Raw genomic sequence first — 22,741 nt, 5'->3', positions numbered from 1 at the left:
ATTTGCGTGAAATGTTTGGAACCTTATCTGGCACAAGGTTCAGTGAACATGTACTATCACTGCCTTTAGGACAAAAGCAAAATTTATAAATTCAAACTCTCCTTTCCCTCATCAGAACCCTCATGCTCTGATATATAGAGTTGACCCTTGAACAATGCTGGGGTTAGGGGCGCTGAACCCCAAGCACTCGAAAATCCATGCATAACTTTTGACTCCCCAAAACCTTAATTAGTCCCCTGGTACCATCCAAGTGATTGGTTCCAGGACCTCCCCCAGATACCAAATTCCTCAGATGCTCAAGTCCCTTATACTAAAGGGCTTAGAACAATGCATACAATCAGCCCTCTACATCTGTGGATGTGAAACCCAGGGTTGGAGGGCCAACAATATACTTACTGAAAAAAAAAAAATCACGTGGTAAGTGGACCCATGCAGTTCAAACCCATGTTGTTCAAGGGTTAACTTTACTTGCAAACCCCAAACATGCCATCTTCACACTTCTAAGGTCTCTCCATATGCTAGCCTTTCTTTGATGGCCAGGTAAACCTCAAGGGTGAACTACGAGAAACGCTCCTATGTCTAATCCCTCCTAGCCCAAAGGACTATGCCTATCTTTATTGGAGAACTCATTTTGATAAATCATTCCTCCCTAATTTTAAACATATCCAAAACACAGGTTTTTGTCTTAAGTCTGAGCCCTTGGAACATAGATCTGAAAAAAAATGACTGATGAGTTTCCCTCCCTATACATACCCCGTTTTCCCAAAAGTAAGACCTAGCTGGACAATCACCTCTAATGTGTCTTTTGGAGCAAAAATTAATATAAGACCTGGTCTTACATTAGAGCCAGGAAACACAGTAAAATCAGAGGATGGACTACAGTAGTGCTTTTCAAAAATTAACGTGCATGGAAAACATCTGGGGATTTTGTTAAAATACCAATTCTGATTCAGACTCTGGGGCAGGGTCTAAGAGTCTCCATTTGTAACAAGCTCTCAGGTGATTCTGTGGGAAACTTTTTGAGCAACAAGACACCAAAGGATTCCATCTAATTTCTCTTAAAATACTGGGATTCTAAATTCATTTAAGATTGCCTTAAAAAAGCAGAAGAAAAAAAACAGTCACCAGGTTTGAAATCAAGCAGAAATTATAAGGCCAAGAGGCAAGTAAAAACCCGAGTTTCACAAATGTAAGAGATTAATCGAGTGCATCACACTGCGCGTGCCTCATTTCATTTTCTCATTTTGGCTGAGCCTGTAAACTGGCTCAGCAGACTAGGGACTGGGACCCTAGAGACTAAAAGAAGATGATGAAAGGTACAAAGAAGTCCAGAAACCCATACAAGGTGTGAAATAAAAGGGAACATCTAGATGAGAAAATAGCTTGACTATCAAAAATAGAAACAGCATGAGTCAATGATTTCAAGGACTTTACCAATAAAACAGATTAAGCATGTAGGATAAACAAAATGTCCTCCTAAGAAAACATCGTCTTTTACATTATCACTGGGAAGTTTCAAAATGTTTTTCAGGTTATCACAACAGCAGTTTAAAAAGGGGGGAAGGCACTTCTCTTTGAGACCACTAAGTAGAGCTCAATAGTGCCTCTGCTATGCGTCAGATCTTTAACAAAAATTACTTTACATCCTAGGATCATTTTGAACTGCAATGATGGTTTTTGTTATAGAATTATCTGAGAGCCAACATGCTACAGACAGTAGTGAGGAATGAATTATCAATTACCATGATCCTGCTAATATAAAACAGGTAACATGGTTAAGATTTAAAGATAAGGTTTCAAAACTATAGTGCTGGGTTTGAGGATTATGTTGCAGGCAGTACAACTGAGATTTGAACCCAGCTCAGTATGTGCTCAATGACCACATTATATAAAACTGCTTTATACTTCAATTTCCTGTAAAAGCAATACAATGCCTCCTGTGTGACTTTTGAGACTACCAGAATGTAAAAGCAGCCATTAACATGACACACAACAGTACCCCCAAAATGTGTTTCCCCTTCCACCTTAACAATTTAAATTTCAAACTGTTGGAACTGCAAAACCACCAAGATTAACTTTGCCCAATTCTCTTATTTTACAAGGTCGTAGTGGTTTAACAGGACAGAATATCAACTGAAAACTTATTGCAAATGCTAAGTGCCAAGTTAGAAACAGCTGGATAAATTACACCCATTTTACAGGTAAGATAACTGAGGCTTGGATAACACTGACTTCAAGCTGATACACGGCAATAAACTGAAACATTGCAATAAAACACCAAAGCCCAGACACACGAATGTTCCCTCACCAAATACCTTGTTTAGCCTTCCTTTTGAGTAAACTCTTACATCTAATAAAGGTCTTCCTTTTTAATTGATTTGTCTGCCTAATATGTAATAACATAATACATCATTAGGTAGAACAGTGGTATTTAAATAGTCAGACAGGCAATAACCTGCCAAAGGAATTACCCTCTGGCAAATTAAAAACCTTGTAGTTATAATACTCAGGTAACAATTATACTTAATGTTTTAATCTTGGCTATGGTTTGCTACGAAATCTCTCATTAAGTATTTTAAAAAAACGAAAACCCCAAACCACCTTTTGAGTTAGCTTAAATTATAGAGCACTGGTTTAGAAGCAAGCAAAAACTAAAAGTTTAGTTACTGCTAATCCATTCCTAAAGATGTCTTTTTGGTAAAATATTGCAGATAGGCAGACACAACTGTAAATTCTCATTTCCCATGTGGTAGTCAAGAATTTAAAAGTATTGAGTAAAACATTACGAAAGAGAGGTAAAAGCATATTGACCCACCCTCCCTCGATTTAGATTGTGGTGTTTTTAATACAAACATTTAAAAAATCATTGCATGGCTAAAGTCAATTTGGACAAACAGATGCCAAAGTTGAAAAATACATTTAAAAGGTACGAAACAAACACCTACCTACCTTATGCTAGTTCCCATACAGGTACACTTACAATGTTTCTTAATCTTTCACTTAAACCTTCTGAAGTATCATAGTTTAAAAACTAAATACAGGCAGCTGCTCTTGGTTGGGGGCCATCCCGCATCTAAGGCAGGAAGATGGTGGCCGCAAAGAAGACGAAAAAGTCGCTGGAGCTATCAACTCTAGGCTCCAACTTGTTATGAAAAGTGGAAAGTACGTGCTGGGGTACAAGTAGACTCTGAAAATGATCAGACAAGGCAAAGCGAAAACTGGTCATCCTTGCCAACAACTGCCCAGCCTTGAGGAAATGTGAAACAGAGAGTACTACGCTATGTTGGCCAAGACTGGTGTCCATCACTACAGGGGCAATAATGTTGAATGGGGCACAGCGTGTGGAAAATACTAGAGTATGCACACTGGCTATCACTGATCCAGGTGATTCGGTATCATCAGAAGCATGCCAGAACAGACTGGTGAACAGTTCAATCATGCAAAATTTTTCTTTAATAAAACTGGCCAGAGCTTAATTTAAAAACTGGAGGAAAAAACAAAAACAAAAACCCACTAAATACAATCTTGACTAGTCAAAAAAATAAATTACACCAAGTACAAACCACCTCCACATTTGATTCTCAAAATCATTCGACCTTAAGTTAATTAAATGACTCAGATTCAGAGCAACAGTTGGGTAAAATTGGGTAAAATTTTTTTATTGGAAAACAAATATACAACTTGGAATGGATTTGAGGCAAATTGTGCCATAAGCAGATTTTAAGTGGCTAAACAAAGTTTAAAAAGCAAGTAACAATAAAAGAAAATGTTTCTGGCACAGGACCAGTAGTACAAAAAAATAGTGTACGAGTACCTGGATAATACACCCGTTTTGCAATAGTGCAACTTTTAAGTACATATTGTTGACTGTCCATAGTCCACGCAGAGTTACAACTCCACACTTCAACAACAACATGCTGACAGTTCCTAAAGAAAACTACTTAAAAAAAGGCATAACCCAGATGTTCCCTCATTTGACCGACTCCATCTAAGTTTAGATGTGCAGAAGGGCTTAGATATATCCAGAGGAAGCCACATGCAACATGTTACTTGATCAATTTTCTAAAATAAGGTTTCAGGACAATGACAGTAAGATAAGGGAAGAAAACATGGAGGAATGAAGTCCTAATTACTATACATGCATATTTTTTTTGACAGTAGGGGGAAACCTTTTACAGATAAGTTACAAACAAAGAAAAGGCAAATAAACAATTTTGTACAAGAAATTTAACACATTCTGTACAACGTCTTCACTTTGCTGTCATCATTTGTACAAACTCTGAAAAAGAAGTACACAAAAAGTAGTCAATGGCAAAAGACTGACAAAAACCAATCACATTTACTCAATCACTGAGCAACTACTATTCCTTCTTTCCTCAAAATGATCATAAAGCACAGAGGAAAGCTGGTCTACTGCCAAGGCTGGAACTTCATAAACCAAAATCACTAAGTAAACAAACCCAATTAATGCTTTAGATAGCTTTTATAAATAAAAAGCACTCTTGCTCTTATAGTTTAGTATTACAAATGATACTTTTGAATTTGAAGCATAAAATTTCAGACTAAAGCTAATTAGAGGAAGAGAATCCACCAAGGAAGAAAAGTCACCTTAATTTCATTTTAAGGGTCTTGAAATAAAATTTTGAAGCTTTTCAAATTTTTCCATAAATGTTATACAAAAATTGTTTTAGCAGTTTGGAGTATAGTGCTTCTCAAACTTTAGTGTGCATATGAAACCACCCACCAGCAATCCTGTTAAAAATGCAGGTCCTAGGTATAGGGATAGGACCTCAGAGTAAACAGATCTAAAAACTTCTCAGGTGAGTGATGTTAACTAGTCTGTTCACAACATTCTGCACAGCAAAAGGTTAGTAAATACAAACAACTGTTTTAGCATCTTCACGGGGTTGGGAGTGGCTTACTAATTTTAACCTATCAGATACTTAACAAGTACCTCTGAACTTACAGTCAAAGCATAGAATGAGGTGGTAAGAGACTGAAAGACTTACCTTCATAGTTTACTTGCCCATCACCATCAATATCTGCTTCCCTGATCATTTCATCAACCTCTTCATCTGTTAACTTCTCTCCAAGGTTTGTCATCACGTGGCGAAGCTCTGCTGCACTAATATAGCCATTGCCATCCTAGGAAAAAAGTCAGTAGAATGTGTGAAATTAGAGTTGGAATGGAAGTTTAAGTTTACTAAATTTCACATTAGAGAGAAAAATATACTTTAGAAATCTGTATTTCTTAGTTCCAAAGTCAAGTGATATCTCCTTGCCACAAGATTAATGCAATACACGTTGCTAGGAAATCTGAGCTTGCACTGAATTCTTAAAAAGCTTTTGCTTAATAATGAATTATGTTGTTAAGTTATCAGAAAAACAAGTCTTCAAAGAATAAGAGTTCCTGATATCTTCATTTCATCCATTTTCATCAAATTAAAACTTAACAAATCAGTCCTTGAAAACCTACCTTATCAAACACACGGAATGCTTCTCTAATTTCTTCTTCACTGTCTGTGTCTTTCATTTTTCTTGCCATCATTGTCAGAAATTCCGGGAAGTCAATTGTGCCATTACCTGAAATGGTTTGTTTAATTGAAACATCACAACAGAATTTAAATGCCACTTTTTCAACTTCCCCTTTCCCAAACCTCCAAATTAAAGACTCACCATCAGCATCCACTTCATTTATCATGTCCTGTAACTCTGCTTCTGTGGGATTCTGCCCAAGAGACCTCATTACAGTTCCCAATTCCTTTGTTGTTATAGTTCCATCACCATCCTTGTCAAATAGTGAAAAAGCTTCTTTGAATTCTGTTTGAGAGACCACAATCCAAATGCATAGGTTAACAATAAAAAATAACCTCCTAAATGAAATGTATTAATCAACTCTTAAAAGATATACCGGGGGTGCCAAAAAATGTATACACGTGACTTGTATTCATCTGTTATTGGTATATATTGAGTATTACCATTTTAATAGTTTTTCCCTTGTGTATACATTTTTTGGCACCCTGTGTATGTGAAGATAGCAACTGAAATGAGATTTTGATTCCTGAAGGATTAGGTGGAAGAGCCTGGTGATATTTCAAACATCTTTAGCTAATCATACCAGCATATGCTCGTATTGATCTACCAGGGAGTTTTTTCACCTATTATCTTACAGGGAATTCAAATATCTAGACCAGATAAAAATCAAACTATTCTGGGTTTAAAGAGAAAAAGAATCCAAGTCCCAAATGACTGGTTCTCTGTTTTCTGTTAAAGCTGATCTGTGGAACACAATTCAAAATTACAGATCTAACCTACACTTAGAAAAATAAGACCACTGGTAACCAAAAACATATTTCTATAGAGCAACTATACTATTTGTACTATGGTTAGCGTACAAACGTTAAGTCCTTGTCAAAAATTAAGTCTGTCTCATCACTCACTAAATTAAAAACAAAAAAAACTTTAAACTTCAAACAATATGCTATTGGCTAGTTTTCTTTTCTGGAAGACAGAGGAGACTATCACCAAATAATCTATAATGATGTTAGCAATGGGATGATCAAGGTATGAATGACCATTTTTAGCTGTATTATTGAGAACAAACATAATTTAGACCTTTCTTTAGATAAGAAAATCCCAAACTTGCAATAGAGTAAAATATATTATTGCCAAAGATCTTTAAGCTCTTATGAAATTATGTTGCTTTTATTTCACCACTAGATGACATGGAAAGCTGTTGGAGTGGTGGTCCACAACACCTGGCTGTACCATTTATTGTACAGAAAAACTAAAGCAGAGATTAAATTTGGTAGTGCAAGGTCATATAAATGTGCTAATGACAAACCTAGTAATTTCTGTATCAGCAAGCCAATACAAAAGCGGTTCCAAAGTTCACAGGGCCATAAGCTCCTGTAACATACCTAGAACATTTGAAACTATATACTTGACACGTTTAAGAAGTAGTGTGCCTCCTCTTACAGTCCAAGTCTCTTCATTTCCTGCCTGTCTATCCTTGCTCCAATTCATATACCTCCCAGTTTTATTTCATCATAATCTCTTCTCTGGATTCAACCACTCTTATGATTTTGTCATTAAATATTTCATTATCTTCATGTCTCTTAGCATACATCTAAATTCAAACCTCAGTTATATTTTCCTTTAAGTGCCTGTCCTTTATCTCCCCCCAAATTCTGGCAGGCACCATTAGTCATATCCATTTCTTCTCTATCAATTGACTGTTAAAATTGCTTCTAGCTCCAACACATCAGCTGAAAATGCATAGGTTCATCAATGACTTAGGTACCCAATCCAGCAAGTAGGTTTCAGTATGTGAGGTCACATAGCATAGAAACGAAAATCTGACTTTGGAACAGGACTGCCTGGGTTAAAAATCCCAGCTCTGCTACTTACTTATCCCATCTATGTAACCTGGGCAAATTATTACTAAACCTTTTTTCTACCTCAGCTTCCTTTTTTGTTATGGGAATATCCATCTACTTCCCAACATGTAAAGCACTTAGAACTATGTCTGACAATTAAGTACTTAATAAATGTTTAGAAAAATATGATCTCATTTTCCTGCAGTATCCAAGATGACACTAAAAACCCCCTCAAACCTCTTTTGGCTTCCACAACAGTACTTTAATTTACTGTCCTACCTCACAATGCCAAATGTTTTTGCTCCTACTTGTCTCTTACAAGATGTAACCAACTCTCTTACCCTTTCTTCTTTCCTTGGCTATTTCATCTATGCCCACTTATAATGAAGACGTCTTATCTTTGGTATAACTAGTCTCAATAACACCTTTATTTCTAACTTCCTACAGGACATTTCCCCTGGCTGACCTCAAGCAAGACTTATGAAAACGAATTCTATACTCCCCAGGTACCCTAGGGAGACAAGCAAAACTCACTTGACTCCTGCCCCCTGAAGTCTGTGTAATCCTGCTGAACTCTGCTATGTAAATACTGCCGGATTCGTTTCCCATCCCTACAACCAATCATTTGGTTCATGGCCCCATCATCTTTGCCTGGACAATTACAACGCCCTCTTAACTGGGTTATTTAAAATTACCCCCACAACTACTTGGGTTCTATTTACCTTCTTGGATCACCATGTTAACTTTCTTCTGTTTAAAATCTTTGAATTGCTTAGCTTTAGATATTACTGACTAGTTGCAGTTTGCTGCATTCATTAATAAGTAAATAGTTCCATTTCGTTTAAATGTTTTCAGAGGAACTGACTTGATACCAGAAGCTCAGTACCAAATTACTCAATGATTTTATGAAAATAGTATATATGTAGTACTAACCTAGATCAACCCAATGACAAAATTTGATGAAGACATTTATGTCTTAGGGTTTTATTTTTTTTACAGGATATAGAAATGTCTAGAAATATACCAACTATTAGGGTTCGAATACATAGCATCTATCACCTAGTAACAGGATACAAGAAAATTGAAGCACTTAAGAGATTTATATTTGTTTACGTTACATTCTCTGCTGTAATGCTTAGCCACAGGCATTGTATCATTTAACACCACCATTATATTATGTGCAAAATTCCCAATGTGGTATAATCATTTTACTATATGATTTGACTTAAAGCCAAATTATGAAAGATACACGGTGTCAATTGATATGTGTGTTCTAAGTTTCATCAAGTTTTAAAATCTAGTAGCTCTTAAAATGTTTGCTGGAATAAATGAAAAGCAGAAAATAAAACTATATGTTGTAACTATAATTTATACATACAAAGAAGGAACAAATGAAAATATTTTAAAGGTCAAGTTTTATTTCAAATTTCTCTATATTTTTCCACTTAAGAGCTAGAAATACCTGTAAAAATTCCCTGAAATGAGAATAAACTCAAAAGTACAACTTAAACTCGCCTGCATTTACTGCGTACCACCTGTACTTCAGAATTAGTATAATCTTCATTTATAGAAACATGTCATCCTAAAACAGTAATTTCCAGGAATGACTTGAAATATAAAATCCAAGAGCCAAAAATCTAAATACGCAATAAGAAAACAACAGGTCCTGAATGTCACAAAACAGCTATCTTCAACATAACTGATAGGACCTCCCAAAATTCATTCTAGTTATGCCTGTTAAGTTTTATTTGTTCATTAGCAATCCCAAGACCCTTTCTGTTTATCACATAAATTTATAATTTTATTACATTGGTTGTCATAAAAACAATTACAACAAAAGAAAAATCAAATGTCTGCTTATCAACTTCTAGGTATTTAGAAAACTGAACTTAATAATCCCTTGAAGGTCATATATGAGACCTTTGTTGGCACTATGAAACTGCTGCTATAAACTCAGTAAGGTTAATTTTTTTTTTTAATCAAGTAAGTTTAATCCCTACAATGGACCTTGAAAGTTTAATGAAGGTTTAGGCTCAAGTTTCTTTAAAAAAGAAAAATTCTTATACGTTTGTTTTTTCTATTGTCCTCTAAATGTCAGACAACAAATAACATCATGGCAGAGTCAAACAAAATTAACTTGTTAGTGATGTCACACCAGACTGTTCCGGATTGCTCTTTAAGATGAGGTAATGTAAACAATTCTAAACATCAAGCATGCTTTTTCCTAGACCAAGTTACCTGCTGTTAGAATTTCTACATAAATCTGAAGTAGTAATAATTACTGTAGGGAAAAAAATAGCTTTAAAAGCACCTTAGTATATTCAATGTTGTGTTACATGTATGAGGCTTGTTAAGAACAAGTCGGTCTTAGACTCTGAGACGTTACTGGTCACCAGTGACTACAATTCACCCACCAGATAAAGAAAAAATCTGCCTTTACCTCAAAGGTAGACACTGAAACATACCAAATTTAGGAAGGGACTTTGGGAGGCAGAATAATTATTGGGATTGTGTAGGTAGTGTTCCAGAACATTTTTTTGTCACACATTTTTGAAAATGAAACTTATTCATGTAAGAAGTATTTATTCAGTCCTTATTACGTGGTAGGCACTGGGAACACAAGAAGTGACAGAGGTCCCTGACCTCACAGGGTTTTTATTTTAGTAGCATAAAAGCTTTGGTTTCTCTAACCTAAGTGTTCACTAAAGCCTGAGGTCCAAGTAATATCTTTTTTTGAAAAGCCCAAGAAAGGGCAGGGTAGGGAGAGAAACTAGAATGTATTTTTTCCCACTCCTATTGGAAATTTAATTGTATGATGGAAGTCAATGAAATGACAGAATTTATCTTAAAGACAGTGTGTTTCAATGAACTACAGCTATTCTTTATAAAAATGCTGTATAAGTCATTGAAGATTGATTCTCTTGTAGTTCACAAACTATTTTTTAAAGAATTGTGTGTGTTTTGGGAAGGCAATAAGGAGCATCAACTCTGTGACAGGCACTTTGAGTAATACTCTGCCTTATAAAGTGAACATTCTATGCTGTGTATAGTAGGCACCATTACCTGAGAGAGAATACCAAGAAATGAAAGGCAGAGAGGAAGGCCAGATGTATTAGAGAATATAAGAGTTTAAGACTGGAAATATTAGATAGCCCAAGTCAGTTCCTGAAGACATTATATAAAAACTATTTTACAATAATTTACATTTCATTGATACATTTAAAATAGTATAAACGAACAAAGAAATTATTTCCCAAGTTCTACTTGATTACTTTTAACACACTCAATATAGCTATTTACCAACCACAGAAAGCAAATCTCAGGTTTAAGCCAAATTCACACAGTAAGTTGTAAAAATAAAACCTGCTCAAATTTGGTCCTTTAATTAAATGCTAATAGCTTTTTACTTTATACAGTCCTATCAAATAATATTTATCATGAACGTTTGAGACTAATGATTTCTGCTCCTCCAAATTTGTGTTTATGAGGTGTGTGGAGGGGCTTACTTTAAATGGGCAATATAACTGCGTTCCAACCAGGCTTCTCAGTTTTCTCTAGCATTAAAAAAAAATTGCTATAGTGTTTTTGAATACTTCAAACTCCTTGCCTACCAAAATTCTGGCAGTTAAAAGTGCTTGATGCTTGTGTTAACAAAAGCCTCTAATGAAAGTAATGGAGTTTGAAAGCCATTTCAATACTGCATTTAAAAAAAACACACCTTGAACAAGTTTCCCCAACATTATGATGTTAACCAGCCATCTCAAAAGTATAGAATAAAATTGAAAGTACTAATGTTTAATGGTATGGCATAAAGACAACATGACATCAGGTTTTATGTAACAATTTAACATTTCCATAGCAAAACCAAAGGAAACAAGATTTAAGCTCATTTCAATAGCTCTCACTGCTTTGTAAGACAAAATTACTACCATCTGTCAAATAGAATGCTAATTTTTGGACCTCGGTTTTTCACTGGAGAAATGGTTATTCCCTGACTATGTATGCAATTCTAAGGTTAAAATATTAGCTAACTTTAAACTGGGGTAAATCCAACGTTTATTTTCTGATTCCACATTTAACTATTAGTTACTACTTGACACTCTTTGTGGAGACTGATTTGTTTGGAGTTGCAGTGTTAAAAACTGCCCAGAATTCGTGTTTTAGAGTAAGATAATCGTCAACAAAAACAAAACAAAGACCACCACCAGGATCCCAAGTATATCCACACAGCCTAAAAACATAGGTCTTTAATTACAGTTAGTTCCACACATCTTTCAGAGATGTGAAAGACAAGTTTACCCTCTCACTTGCCAAAGCAGGTTCAATTACTGTATTACATTACACCCGTTTGTTATCATCTACTACATATATCAAAGTCAATTCTTTCATGCAAGTATCTTATTTTGAGGTTGGCTATTCAATTTATAATAAAATCCAATGGGCACAATCAGGCAAAGAATTTCTCACCTGCAATCTGCTCTTCAGTCAGTTGGTCAGCCTACAAAGAGATCAGAGATAGGTAAGTACTTGAAAGGATGTAGATTAGCAGTTACAGAAACAAGTTTTAAAACTTTCAAGGTTCAGCAGGTACCATAAACTTCATTTAGTTCAACATTCCTTAGTTATCAGCAACAAGCACACAGATGGGTAGAAAATGCACACATCTGGTTTATCTTCAAAGCAAGCTGTCTTGATCCCAAGTTTAAGATACGAAGATAGTTCAAAATATGTTTGAAAGTCTAAATTTTACACAAATTTAAAAAAGGCAAATCTGGCATACTAAAAAGTTTTATTGGAATTATTCTAAAATAAGGATAGAATCTAGTTTCCTTTTTCAAAGTTAGCATACCTAAAACTTAAGCTTACCCCCTCCCTTGGTAGATAAAATCATTACCAGAAAACTCCACTGAACCAAAAATAATGTCCAAGGGACTATATTCAAAATTCCCCTATAAATGATTAAACACATCATTTGGACATGTAATTTTCCAACCCCCCTCACATTACTAAGCAAAATTCGTATCTATTAAAAAGATTAAAATTCAAGATATCATGGTCTGGGCAACATGAAAGCTATCAGTTTTTACTCCTCCTCACCTGCCAGGCAACTGCAGAGAATGCAGAATTATGAACATTTGAACTATCTTATTTACCTGATACCGTGTTTCCCCAAAAATAAGACCTAGCCGGACAATCATATAAGACCACGTTTTACATTAATTTTTGCTCCAAAAGACACATTACAACTGATTGTCCGGCTAGGTCTATTTTCGGGGAAACACGGTAGTATTAAGTCCAGCCACTCATTTTCTCTTGACTTTTGAAATCCCAAAGTGAGCCTAAGGTTTGTGATGTCTAAAACCCATTATAGGTATATGTTGTTCTTATTATTCAGTCTTCATAGTAACCCTATTAGATAGACGTATAGACGTATTATTATCACCTATCTTACAAATGGGGAAAGAGGCTCAGCTTCAATTTCAGGGAGTGGAGAGAGTACAAAATTAGTTAACTAGTAGAGTCACGATTAAACAACACTAATTACTGTAAGTTTGAAATTCAGAGCGCCATAATGTATAAAGATATTTGCAAAAAGCTCCTTATTCTTCATGTGACCTTCATTTTTGGACATTTCACTGCTTATTAGTATATATACCCATAAAGCAGCTACTTATGTAGTTCTGGGAGGCACTGACAAAGTAGCCTTCTATCTAATATTCCTACCTACACAAAGTAAAACATACTATGATTAATCCATTCATTTTTTGGTATGAAAAGAAGAAACACTGCCTGGTTTTGTTCTTTTTAAATGAACACACTCCTGAAAAGGGTAACACCTTAATGTAGAATAGCATCACATTTTCTACAGGGGACAGCACGAGACAATTTGAGAAACCAAGAAAGCTTTCTCTGCTCAACAATTCTGATTTCACCTCAATGCAAACTCAACTTGCTTCTATTTAAAAAAGGAAAAAAAGCCTAAGGCCTGGTAACTTAAAACTGAAGTGCCAATAATTAAGTTAAAATGCACAAGTTTATAGAATAATTATCTGTAGCAAGATTTGGTATAAAATCATAGATTGCTTTCCCTAGGAATAAGATTTTTAAAATCCAGAGTTGATGTTTACTTTGTTAGAGGCTATGGTGGTTTATTTCTAGTCTAAGTCCATTTTGCAGGACTTCTGAAAAAGGGTATCATGGTGGCATGGTGAAGGAAGAAGCATGGTGTTCATGAGTCATAACCACGAGTCATAACCACGCTCGTATCCCAGCTCTGCAATTAAACAGCTGTGTGACCTTGGTCACATCACTCCACCTCTCATAGTGGACTTCATCTGTAACACAGCATTCATATCTACCTTACAGGGTTATTGTGCAGAGCAAATGCGAAGCTATGCAAAGGGCTAGCCCAAAGAGTTCAGTGATAATCATTTCATACAATAAACTAACCAAAGAACCTTAAACATCAACCTAACTAGTTCAACTTCCACACAGAAGATAAACGTGCATGGCATTATCAAGCCTTTTACAACAAAGCCATCATGTTTTATGTTAACTTTAAGCTGACAAAATGTACTTCCACAAAGTGAAACCACCAGGTGCAGCCCAGGGAAAGATGTGAAAGGTAAAATCAATTTAGAACTAACAACGTTAAACTAAGTGTGTACAAGGCACTGCAGCATGCGTGAGAGCTGAAGGTTTGATGGCTATGTGCAGAAAAGGTGACTGCGTTTGTTCTCACAACATGGTGGGTGGGGGGAAGCTCTGGGGAAAGCTCATTTATATGAAAGCTGAGAAACAAGGATGTTAGAAATAAAACGTAAATTTTTCAATTTTGCTTGGAAAGTTTAATTTTAATGACCTCACATCATCTTGTCCAGCTCCCTACCTCAAGGCAAATGCAGTCTCAGAAAAGATCACAAATGAGCTTCAAGGAAGAAACTAAGCACACAAGAGACTAAGTTACTCACACAAGCGCTCCATGATTTTGCTTGGCATGTTTCAAGAAACTTAAGAAGTTTTTTGTACTTACTAATCCAGAGTTCCAGGTTTTAAAATAAACTTTACCAACAACATTCAGATTAAAGCCTACTAAAAGCAGGAACACAAGACTCCCTAGAACTTAATTTGTAAGCCTTTTCCAACTACACCAAAGAAATTTGGTTCTTACTTGTCTATGGTGAATGCTATTTTCTTACTACTTAGAAGAACTAGGGGACGGCCGGATGGCTCAGCTGGTTCAAGTGTGAGCTCAGAACAACAGGGTTGCCGGTTCTATTCCCACAAGAGCCAGTGAGCTGCACCCTCCACTAGGTTGAATGACGACTTAGAGCTAATTGGGCCTGGAGAAACACTGTTCCCCAATAAAATTTTTTTTAAAAAACGAGAAGAATTATACCTTTGGGAAAACTCAGGCTCATTAACATGTTTATCTTAATAAAGTGAAGGGTAATTCACTGCAAAGATGACTGGCTCCTTCTTTTATTTCTACAATTGATATAATTCTTCCTACCGCTCAAAAGCTTCCAGGCATTAGTATACTTTCAGGTTCCCACCCAGACCTACTGAACTAGAATCTGCATTTTGGAAAACTACAGGTGATTTGTAAACATTGAGAAACACTAATCTAGGCTATGTGTGACCTAAAGTAAATGCATTTATGTACCTGTATTAAATATTTCCTAAATTGCATTCAAAAGTAGGTATGGATACTTCTGAAGTTCATCTAGTGAAAAGGTGGTATACAAATAATGCAAAACTTTGATCTTAATGTAAGAATCCATAGGCTTGAAATGGAACACAAACTTCTATCCTTCACTCCTTCCTGATTCTTCCAAGTGCTACTTCCATACAACAAAGGCTTCCTAAAGTAAATTTTTCTACAATTTCAGAAATCAAGGTATTTGTTTTACCTGTATCAAAAGCAGTCTCTATTTCAGTGAAGTTAAAACACACGTACTTTAATTCTGATAGAACAGCATTTACTATATATAAACATCTTGGACCAAAAGAAAAACCACTGTAAGAAACTTCATAAAAATTAGGACCTTTACCAAAAGGTCTAATTTGATCATTCTAGCTGAATCTAGAACTTTCTGTATTTTAATAGATCCATAGTGAATGTCCTCAAACAGAAACAGACCTTGCAGTTTGATGTAACTTATTACTCAAGCTACAAAATCTTCACATTTTCTATTTAATTACCCAGCCTTTTCTTAAAGCAATCCCCTTTTAATGAGCATGTATTGACTACATGTAAACCCAAGAGCTATGTGAGCAATCTTATTGTATTTCAATATAAACTTTTTATTCTTTAACTTGAGAGTTCTAATTTTCAATTTCCAAGTCTTATAATTATTAAGTCACATTAAGACAACTTCCAAATTAATTAACGATGACTGTCAACTTAACAAACCGAAAAATCCCAAAGCATCAATGATGCAAATAACTACAAAAGCCTATCACTGGCCAAGAACCACCAAAGCAGATACAAAACTCCAAGCATCACCAAGAAAACCTAATTCGAGTTCTTGATTCGATTACAACAGACATAGGGAAAAAACCCTGACCCTTCATTTAAGACTCTTTGAAATTTTCCTTCACAATTTAGAACTTAGAATTACACGCCTATAATGTAGCTTCACCTGTGAGTAAATTCGAACATATTCAAGTTCAGAATAAAATAATTTATCAGGATGGAACTAGTGCATCAAACTTAAATGAACACTAGTTTTAACCAAGGTGAACTCCTCTTTCCACACCCATACAGGCTGCAAGTTTCAGTTGGCAAGGATTTCCAACTCCTGCTTAAGATGTCACCTTGCCTCCTGGACACACCCATTGTCGTAAACACTTGGCAAAAGGAACCACAAAATAACTATTGCAAATTACCGCCCTCCGTAGATTTTTTTTTTTTTTTTCAGGAATGAACAGGAGTTCCGGTCTCAAGTGACAGGAAAATGTTTCTTTTTTAATTCCCTGCCCCGCAAAATACTCTATCCCTACAGTATTTGACAACCATTACTGTACAAATGAATTGAACTACACTTTAAGATGATCTGGCAATTTGTCTAGGAAATACGAGTCATTTCCAAGGGGACTGGTGCGTGGGCAATGCTGTGAGGTCGCGGTTGCTTGACATTAGACGTGCAGGTGAGTACTCAAAAACAGGACATATTCAATGGCCCTTTTCAAAGGCATCCTTCAAGTTGTTACATGAAGTAAGACCGACTTTCACAACAGAACGGCAGTCACTCCGGAGCTTGCTTTCCATAGGTGGACAGGAAACGCCTTTCAGACCCTTAACTGGAGCCGATGGCTTTCTCTCACAAGATGCGTACTGAGGGGACGCGCCTGACTTCAGGTACAAAGCCATTTAAAAAAAAATTTTTTTTTTTTTTTAATGTCCAGCCTGGGTGGTGGGAAAAGGCCCCAGCACCCAGAAAGAAGGAGCAAGATCGGCACTCACCGAGCTTCCTTCTCACCACCGGAGAGGGAGGGGAAGCTGCAGAGGCCCCCCTCCCCCACCCACTCCCTACAGGCCAGCCCCGCAGCGCCGCGGCCGCCAGGACCTCCGCAGCCCTGCAGGTGCCAGCGCAGCAGCTGGGGCGCGAGCCGAGCGGGCGGCGGCTCCAGCCCCGCCGCCCCGCCCCCCGGCCGCTCCCCGCGCCGCGCGGGCTCTGCCCACACAGCGCGCCGCGCCCGTTCGCTCGCCCCCCGGCCCCCCCGGCACGCGGGAGCTGCAGGCTAACGGCGGCGCCGGCTCCTAGCCGGGCCTCGCGCGCTCCCTCCCGCCCCCTCCGCGCATGCCGGCCACAAGCGGACAAAGACGCTTCCTGGCGCCCCCACTAGCCGTCCGTCCGTTGGGCTTTTGAATCCGGTCCCCGAGCAGATCTTCAGAGATGCCCGACCCAACGCTTTGGCTCTACCGCTCCCCCCACCCTGCGCCCTTCCACTCTCTCGCCTCCCCCATGTGCTGGGCTGCTCCCCCACCCCGGATTCATCCTCATCCAGCCAAGCCCCTGAGGAGCTTACGGCCTCGGGGGCAGTGCGCCTGGCCCCCAATATCCTAAGGGACACCATCCTAAAGAGCATGGGGGTGGGGGAACACCTGCGACACAAGCGCCGCGGACGCCCCCAGCCTCTTTCGCGCCATCCCTCAGGCGAAGACCACTCCTGCAAGGTTTAAGGGAGGTGAGTTCCCTTTCTTTAGTCAATTAGCTTCAGCCTCTTTCCCCCAAAGGCCCAGCACCGGCAGCTTAGCGACGAACTCACCATGCTGCAAGCGCTACCGGTCTCCGAGACGTGACCACACAACCACTCAGCTCGCTCGCTCCACTCGGACTAATTCTCCCCCTCCGCCCCCAGCGCCTCATAAACACCTCCCTCTGCTAGATCCATCCGCCGCATGCCGAATAACGGAACATCACAAACGAGTCCCGGCCATCCCCCTTCCCTCAAACTCTTCTCGAGACCCCTTTATCCACAGTTATTTGGTCGACGATGCGAGAGATAAAGGGAAGTGGGAGAATGGATGACGTAAGTGGGTTTCACCCCCCAGCGAGCCGTTAAAAAGGCCGGTGGAGTCGCGCCTGAGGGGCTCTACTTTGCGGCGCGGAGGAGCATGTCGTAGCGACGTGTGCCTATAGTCATTGAGCAGGCCTCTTATTGGCTGGTTCGTACCTGCAATGCGTCACTTGGGCTCGCAGCAGCCGCCGCCGCCGCCGCTGGGACGCGGTGCGGCTTGTGCCGTTGGTGCTTTGGCCGCGGTGTCCTGGCAACTGCGCCAGGCAGCAAAGTTGGTTGTGTTGCGCTTGGCTGGAGAATCTTCCTCCACCCATTCTTCCCTGCCACACTCACACATACAGTTTCCCGCCCCTTTTGTAGGGGTAGATGAAAACACCTTAAGCCAATGAAGGATGAAGTGAAAGACCACAAGAAACCTGTACCCCACTCACCCCATGACCAGCTTCTTAGCCTCGTATTTAGGCCTCTTGGAGGCCATACATTTTCTATTTCACTTCTTCACAAAACCCATGAAAATCTGAAAATCTGGATAAGGGCAAATGCAGCTGCTCAGCTGGCAGACTAGTCTGAAAAGGTCTTCCATTCATACTTCCCCTTTGCCTTCCTTGCCAGGGGTAATTTACCACGAAAAAAAAGTCATTCAAAACCCACAGATTCTGTGGGATTAGTCACTCCAAATAGCCCCCTTGATATTGTAGAATAATAAGAGTTCTGGGTTGGAGTCATACCTGGGTGTGCCTTGGTTGGGCCACTTTCTTAGATGTATGACTTTGGATGAATCATTGAATCTTGAGCCACATTTAAAATGGAGGTGGTAATACCTATCTCAAAAGATTACTGTAAGAATTAGAATTATATAAAGATTAGAGTTAAAGTAAAATGTTGAAGTAATAGGCACAGGGTAAGCACCAAACAAGTGGTCGCTATAATATACCTTCCCCCCATAATGAATTTGACCTTTCTAATTTGACCTTTCTAAATCTCTAATCTCAGATTTAAATGGACGTTTTCAAAACCACATAAAAGTTGGCTCCTTGGAATTGGAAACCTTGTGCACTGTTGGTGGGAGTGTAAAAGGGTTCAGCCACTGTGGGAAACAGTATGGTATTTCCTTTAAAAACTGAAAACAGAATTATCATATGACCAGCAATTCCACCTATAGGTATATACCCAAAAGAACTGAAAGCAGAATATTAGAGATACTGCTATGTCCATATTCAAAGCAGCATTATTCACAATAGCTAAAATGTGGAAGCAACCCAAATTTCCATCAATGGATAAATGGATAGGGAAAATATGGTTACATGGAATATTATTCAGCCTTAAAATGAAGGAAATTTTATAATATACTACAACATGGACACTATGCTAAGTCAAATAAGCCAGTCACAAAAAGAACAAATACTGTATAATTCCATTTACATGAGGTACTTAAAATAGTGAAACTCATAGAGTTGCCAGGGGCTGGGGTGAAGGGGAATGGGGAGTTATTGTTTAATGGGAATAGAGTTTCAGTTCTACAAGATGAAAAGAGTTATGGGATGGATGGTAGTAATCGGTGAACAACATTATGAAAGTATTTAATACCACTAAACTGTATAGTAAAGAATCATTAAGATGGTAAATTTTATGTGTATATTATCACCTACAATTTTTTTTTACTTAGTGCCTTGGTCCCACCCAAAATAATCAAGGGTGTGCATAACCTGGAATATTTTACAAGCAGATAATGAACACCTACTGTGTGAACTCCATTTGAATATAATGTAATTGTTACCATAGACAGGGCTTACAAGGCACAGAGGAGAGGACCTTAGCTCACCAGAGGTTCCAAAAAGGCTTCTTAAAGAAGATGACTCCTAAATTGATTCTGACATAATAAATAGGCTAGGAAAAAATAAAAAAGCAGGGAGGAAGAGGGAAGCAAATTCTAGATGAAAGAAAAAACAGCAAAGGGCCAGAGGTATGCAATTGCATGGCTTGAGGGAGGAGCTGCCAGTGGTTAGGTATCTAGAAAGGAACTAGGGTTTAATGCTCAAACTGTAGTTCCTCAAGACGCTTGTTGGTAGAACCACAGTCCAGAAAGAACCAGAAAGAATCATTCATAGGCCACGTCAAGGCCTTAGAATTTCCCGGTAAAAAGCATGGGCATGTGGACCCTTGAAAGCTAGTGAACAGCATTTCTAGCAAGCCAAGGTGAAATCTTTCCTTCTGAGAAGAAGTTTCCCTCAAGAACATCTTCCTGCCCAGCAAGACCAAGACTTTTTCTAGTGGGGATCTGCACCCACTTTGAAGTTTCAGTGGAAACTTTTTAGCCAAGTTATTCCTTTTCTGTTGCTTTCAAAAGTATTTCCTTTACTAGGCCAGAGATGGAGCCTCTTTCTTTCAGTCATGTAAATCAGACATAAAGTATGTGCTTTTTAAATTAGTATTGGCAACTCTGTGTCCTTCCTTTCAGATGAATGACTGTTCAATGAAAACTCAGGACCCTGAGCTTCTATTGTCCTTGCTAATATGATGATGTAACGATGCCATGGGGGAAAGGGGAAAAGGTTAATTAACTTTATCCTACAAATGAAATACCTTTGAGAATGTTATTTAAAAGTAGTTACCTCTGCTTCAGAATCTAAGCTGAAAACAGAGCCCCAAGGCTACCACCATTCCATACTCTGCATTTTGGTAGCTCCCAAGTTTTTCCAAGGTATTCCTCAGAAATTGGTGTCTGATTCCTCCTCAGATGGAAGAGCCATCAACAATCTTTTTTTCCAGTTTAGTCACTAAAAATATTCCCTCTTTACACATTATCCTATCAGTATGCAGTGATTTTTACATATGAAATTTTTAATAATGGGAAATGGAATGACAAAATGAATAATCACCTCTACTAGAAAATGAATTTTAAAAGGATTGGTACATAACGTAAAGGTCACAAGCTTCACATACAGGTGCATACTCGATGTATGTATTGAATCAATGAGCTTTTAAACAAATATTTGGCAATGAAATATGTCTGTTAAAGAGAATACAAAAAAGTTCTTCCTCGTTTTTTGGGTTGAATTTCAGTAAGGCCTCTCTTGCAGAACCTTCCTTGCTGACCTCTTCAAGAAGAGAAAGAAAATGAGAAAAAATGTCAAGAGTTACATTTAAAGCCAATGTGGTTTATGTGTGTTTGAGATAGTTCCAAGTCAATTTATTTATAGAGCATTTGTCTTCCACAAGATGACATACTGTGCAGCCTGACTTTGGCAATTGCCAGCTGAGAAGCAAAGTTGGGATAACCACCACATCAAAGCCTAGGAGGTGGTTGGTTGTCTTTCTGTTTTCCCTTCCTAACCATTAAGATCTTACAGCTTTCTACCTTTGTCCATCTTGGGAAAATAAGAATGCACTTACTTCCTTCCAAGCTTCAGTTCCTCAATTTGCAGAACAGAGATAACACAAGCCCCAGTCTTTTACACTTCCTTCCCATAGCTTTTCTCCTCCAGCCAGTTGTGCTAATGGACCTAGAGCAGAGGACAATCACAGTGGCATTGTTGATTGCAGGGCCTGTGTGATTCTCAACCTGTGAAAGAATTAAGCCCTAAATGCCCTAAGGCATTGATAGTATGCATCTAGAATGGTACTTGTTATGTGCCAACCTTGAGAGAATTGAGAAAATAGTGCTCAAAGCATTATCTTGTTCTGTGGTTTGGATAAGGAGCCCTGGTTGAGAAAATGAAGCTATCTGCTTCCAGGATTATGGAGCAACACAGAGCTGGAACAGGAATTCAACCAGGTCATGAGAAAGTCTTGCCCACAGCATCTTCAGTTCAATGAGGAGTAAAGCATATAGAGAAAGAACTGACATTCTGCCATTCATTCATTTGCTCATTCAAGAAAAATTGAGATGTCAATTTAGGGTGACCAACCACCTAGATTTGCCTAGGAATGAGGGGGTTTCCTGGAACACAGGACTTGCCCTGCTAAAACCAGTCAGTAGCAGGTAAACCAAGGTGGTGGTCACCCTAGAAACAGTGACCATTCATTCAATAAATAGCAGTAACCTATTAAGTGCTATAAAGGTGATATTATGAGAATGAGCGCAGGGACCATAGGAGTCTGTAGGAGGACAGCCTAACAGGCAAGAGGAAGACGTCCTAGAGAACATGATCCACAGAATATGAGTAGAGGGGGAGAAAGAGGGAAGGTGTTTGAGGTAGAAAGAAGAAGCATAAAGGAACTAAGATGTCAGTACCACCGCCGTCATCAGTATCATCATCACCACATTCACAGCCACTGCGATTGGGTGCTTACCATGGGCCAGGCGCTATGCTCATCACTTTACATACATGGTCCATATTGTTGACCATTCCATTCCTCTTGAAACACTCTTCTCATTTGGTTTCTGAAACACCCCTCTGCTAGTACTTCTCCTACCTCTCTGGCACTTTCTTTGTAGGCTCCTTGACAAGCTCCTTCGCCTGTTGCTTTAAAAATGATGTGCCTCCAGGTTGAAGCCATGGCTCTCTTCTCTTGTGACTTTCGTCACCTGCCCTGGACACTTTCCCCGCTCCCACAGCGTTGGCCCTGTGCTAATGACCTCCAAATATGGATGGCCAAATGTATAGTCTCCTAAACTCCTGGTCAGTGTTTTCAGCAGCTCAGGCCAACCCCTAACATTTGTGCGTTCGATCAAGAGTACAAGTAGAGGCTTACATAGCATATATTAAATGAGTTAACGTTATAAATCTAGCTAACAAACATAAAATACGTTCTAGTCTCCTACATTGACAAAGTTTCATAACAACCTGGAAGGTCATGGTCAATTTTAGAACCTTGGATTTCCACACCAGAGC

At 38.5% G+C, this 22,741-nt stretch overlaps 1 protein-coding gene and 1 pseudogene across 1 annotated transcript; one reads left to right on the top strand and one right to left on the bottom strand.

The window, feature by feature from the left end:
- The first annotated feature begins 3,086 nt into the window (after positions 1–3,086).
- On the top strand, positions 3,087–3,481 carry LOC109456348 (large ribosomal subunit protein eL30 pseudogene; annotated as a pseudogene).
- Positions 3,482–3,633: 152 nt separating this feature from the next.
- Positions 3,634–17,869, bottom strand: CALM2 (calmodulin 2). Its single transcript, XM_019748634.2, has 6 exons — positions 17,655–17,869; positions 11,847–11,877; positions 5,677–5,820; positions 5,477–5,583; positions 5,010–5,145; positions 3,634–4,279 (listed from the first exon to the last, which is right to left on the bottom strand). Exons 1-6 carry the CDS (start codon positions 17,655–17,657, stop codon positions 4,251–4,253), a joined length of 450 nt encoding a protein of 149 aa, XP_019604193.1. The 5' UTR covers positions 17,658–17,869; the 3' UTR covers positions 3,634–4,250.
- Between the last annotated feature and the right edge of the window lie 4,872 nt (positions 17,870–22,741).

The sequence above is a fragment of the Rhinolophus sinicus genome, chromosome 2 (assembly GCF_057876585.1).
Source record: "Rhinolophus sinicus isolate RSI-liver-muscle chromosome 2, RSI-T2T, whole genome shotgun sequence".
Classification (NCBI taxonomy): Eukaryota; Metazoa; Chordata; class Mammalia; order Chiroptera; family Rhinolophidae; genus Rhinolophus; species Rhinolophus sinicus.
Note: the sequence above shows the minus strand (reverse complement) of the source record. Positions and strands in the feature narration are given on the sequence as shown.

Coding starts and splice junctions, on each gene's coding strand:
- CALM2 (XM_019748634.2), bottom strand. Junction 5,821..11,846: donor GACTGAAGAGCAGATTGCAG/GTGAGAAATTCT, acceptor TCTCTCAAACAG/AATTCAAAGAAGCTTTTTCA. Junction 4,280..5,009: donor TGGGCAAGTAAACTATGAAG/GTAAGTCTTTCA, acceptor CTTCTTTTTCAG/AGTTTGTACAAATGATGACA.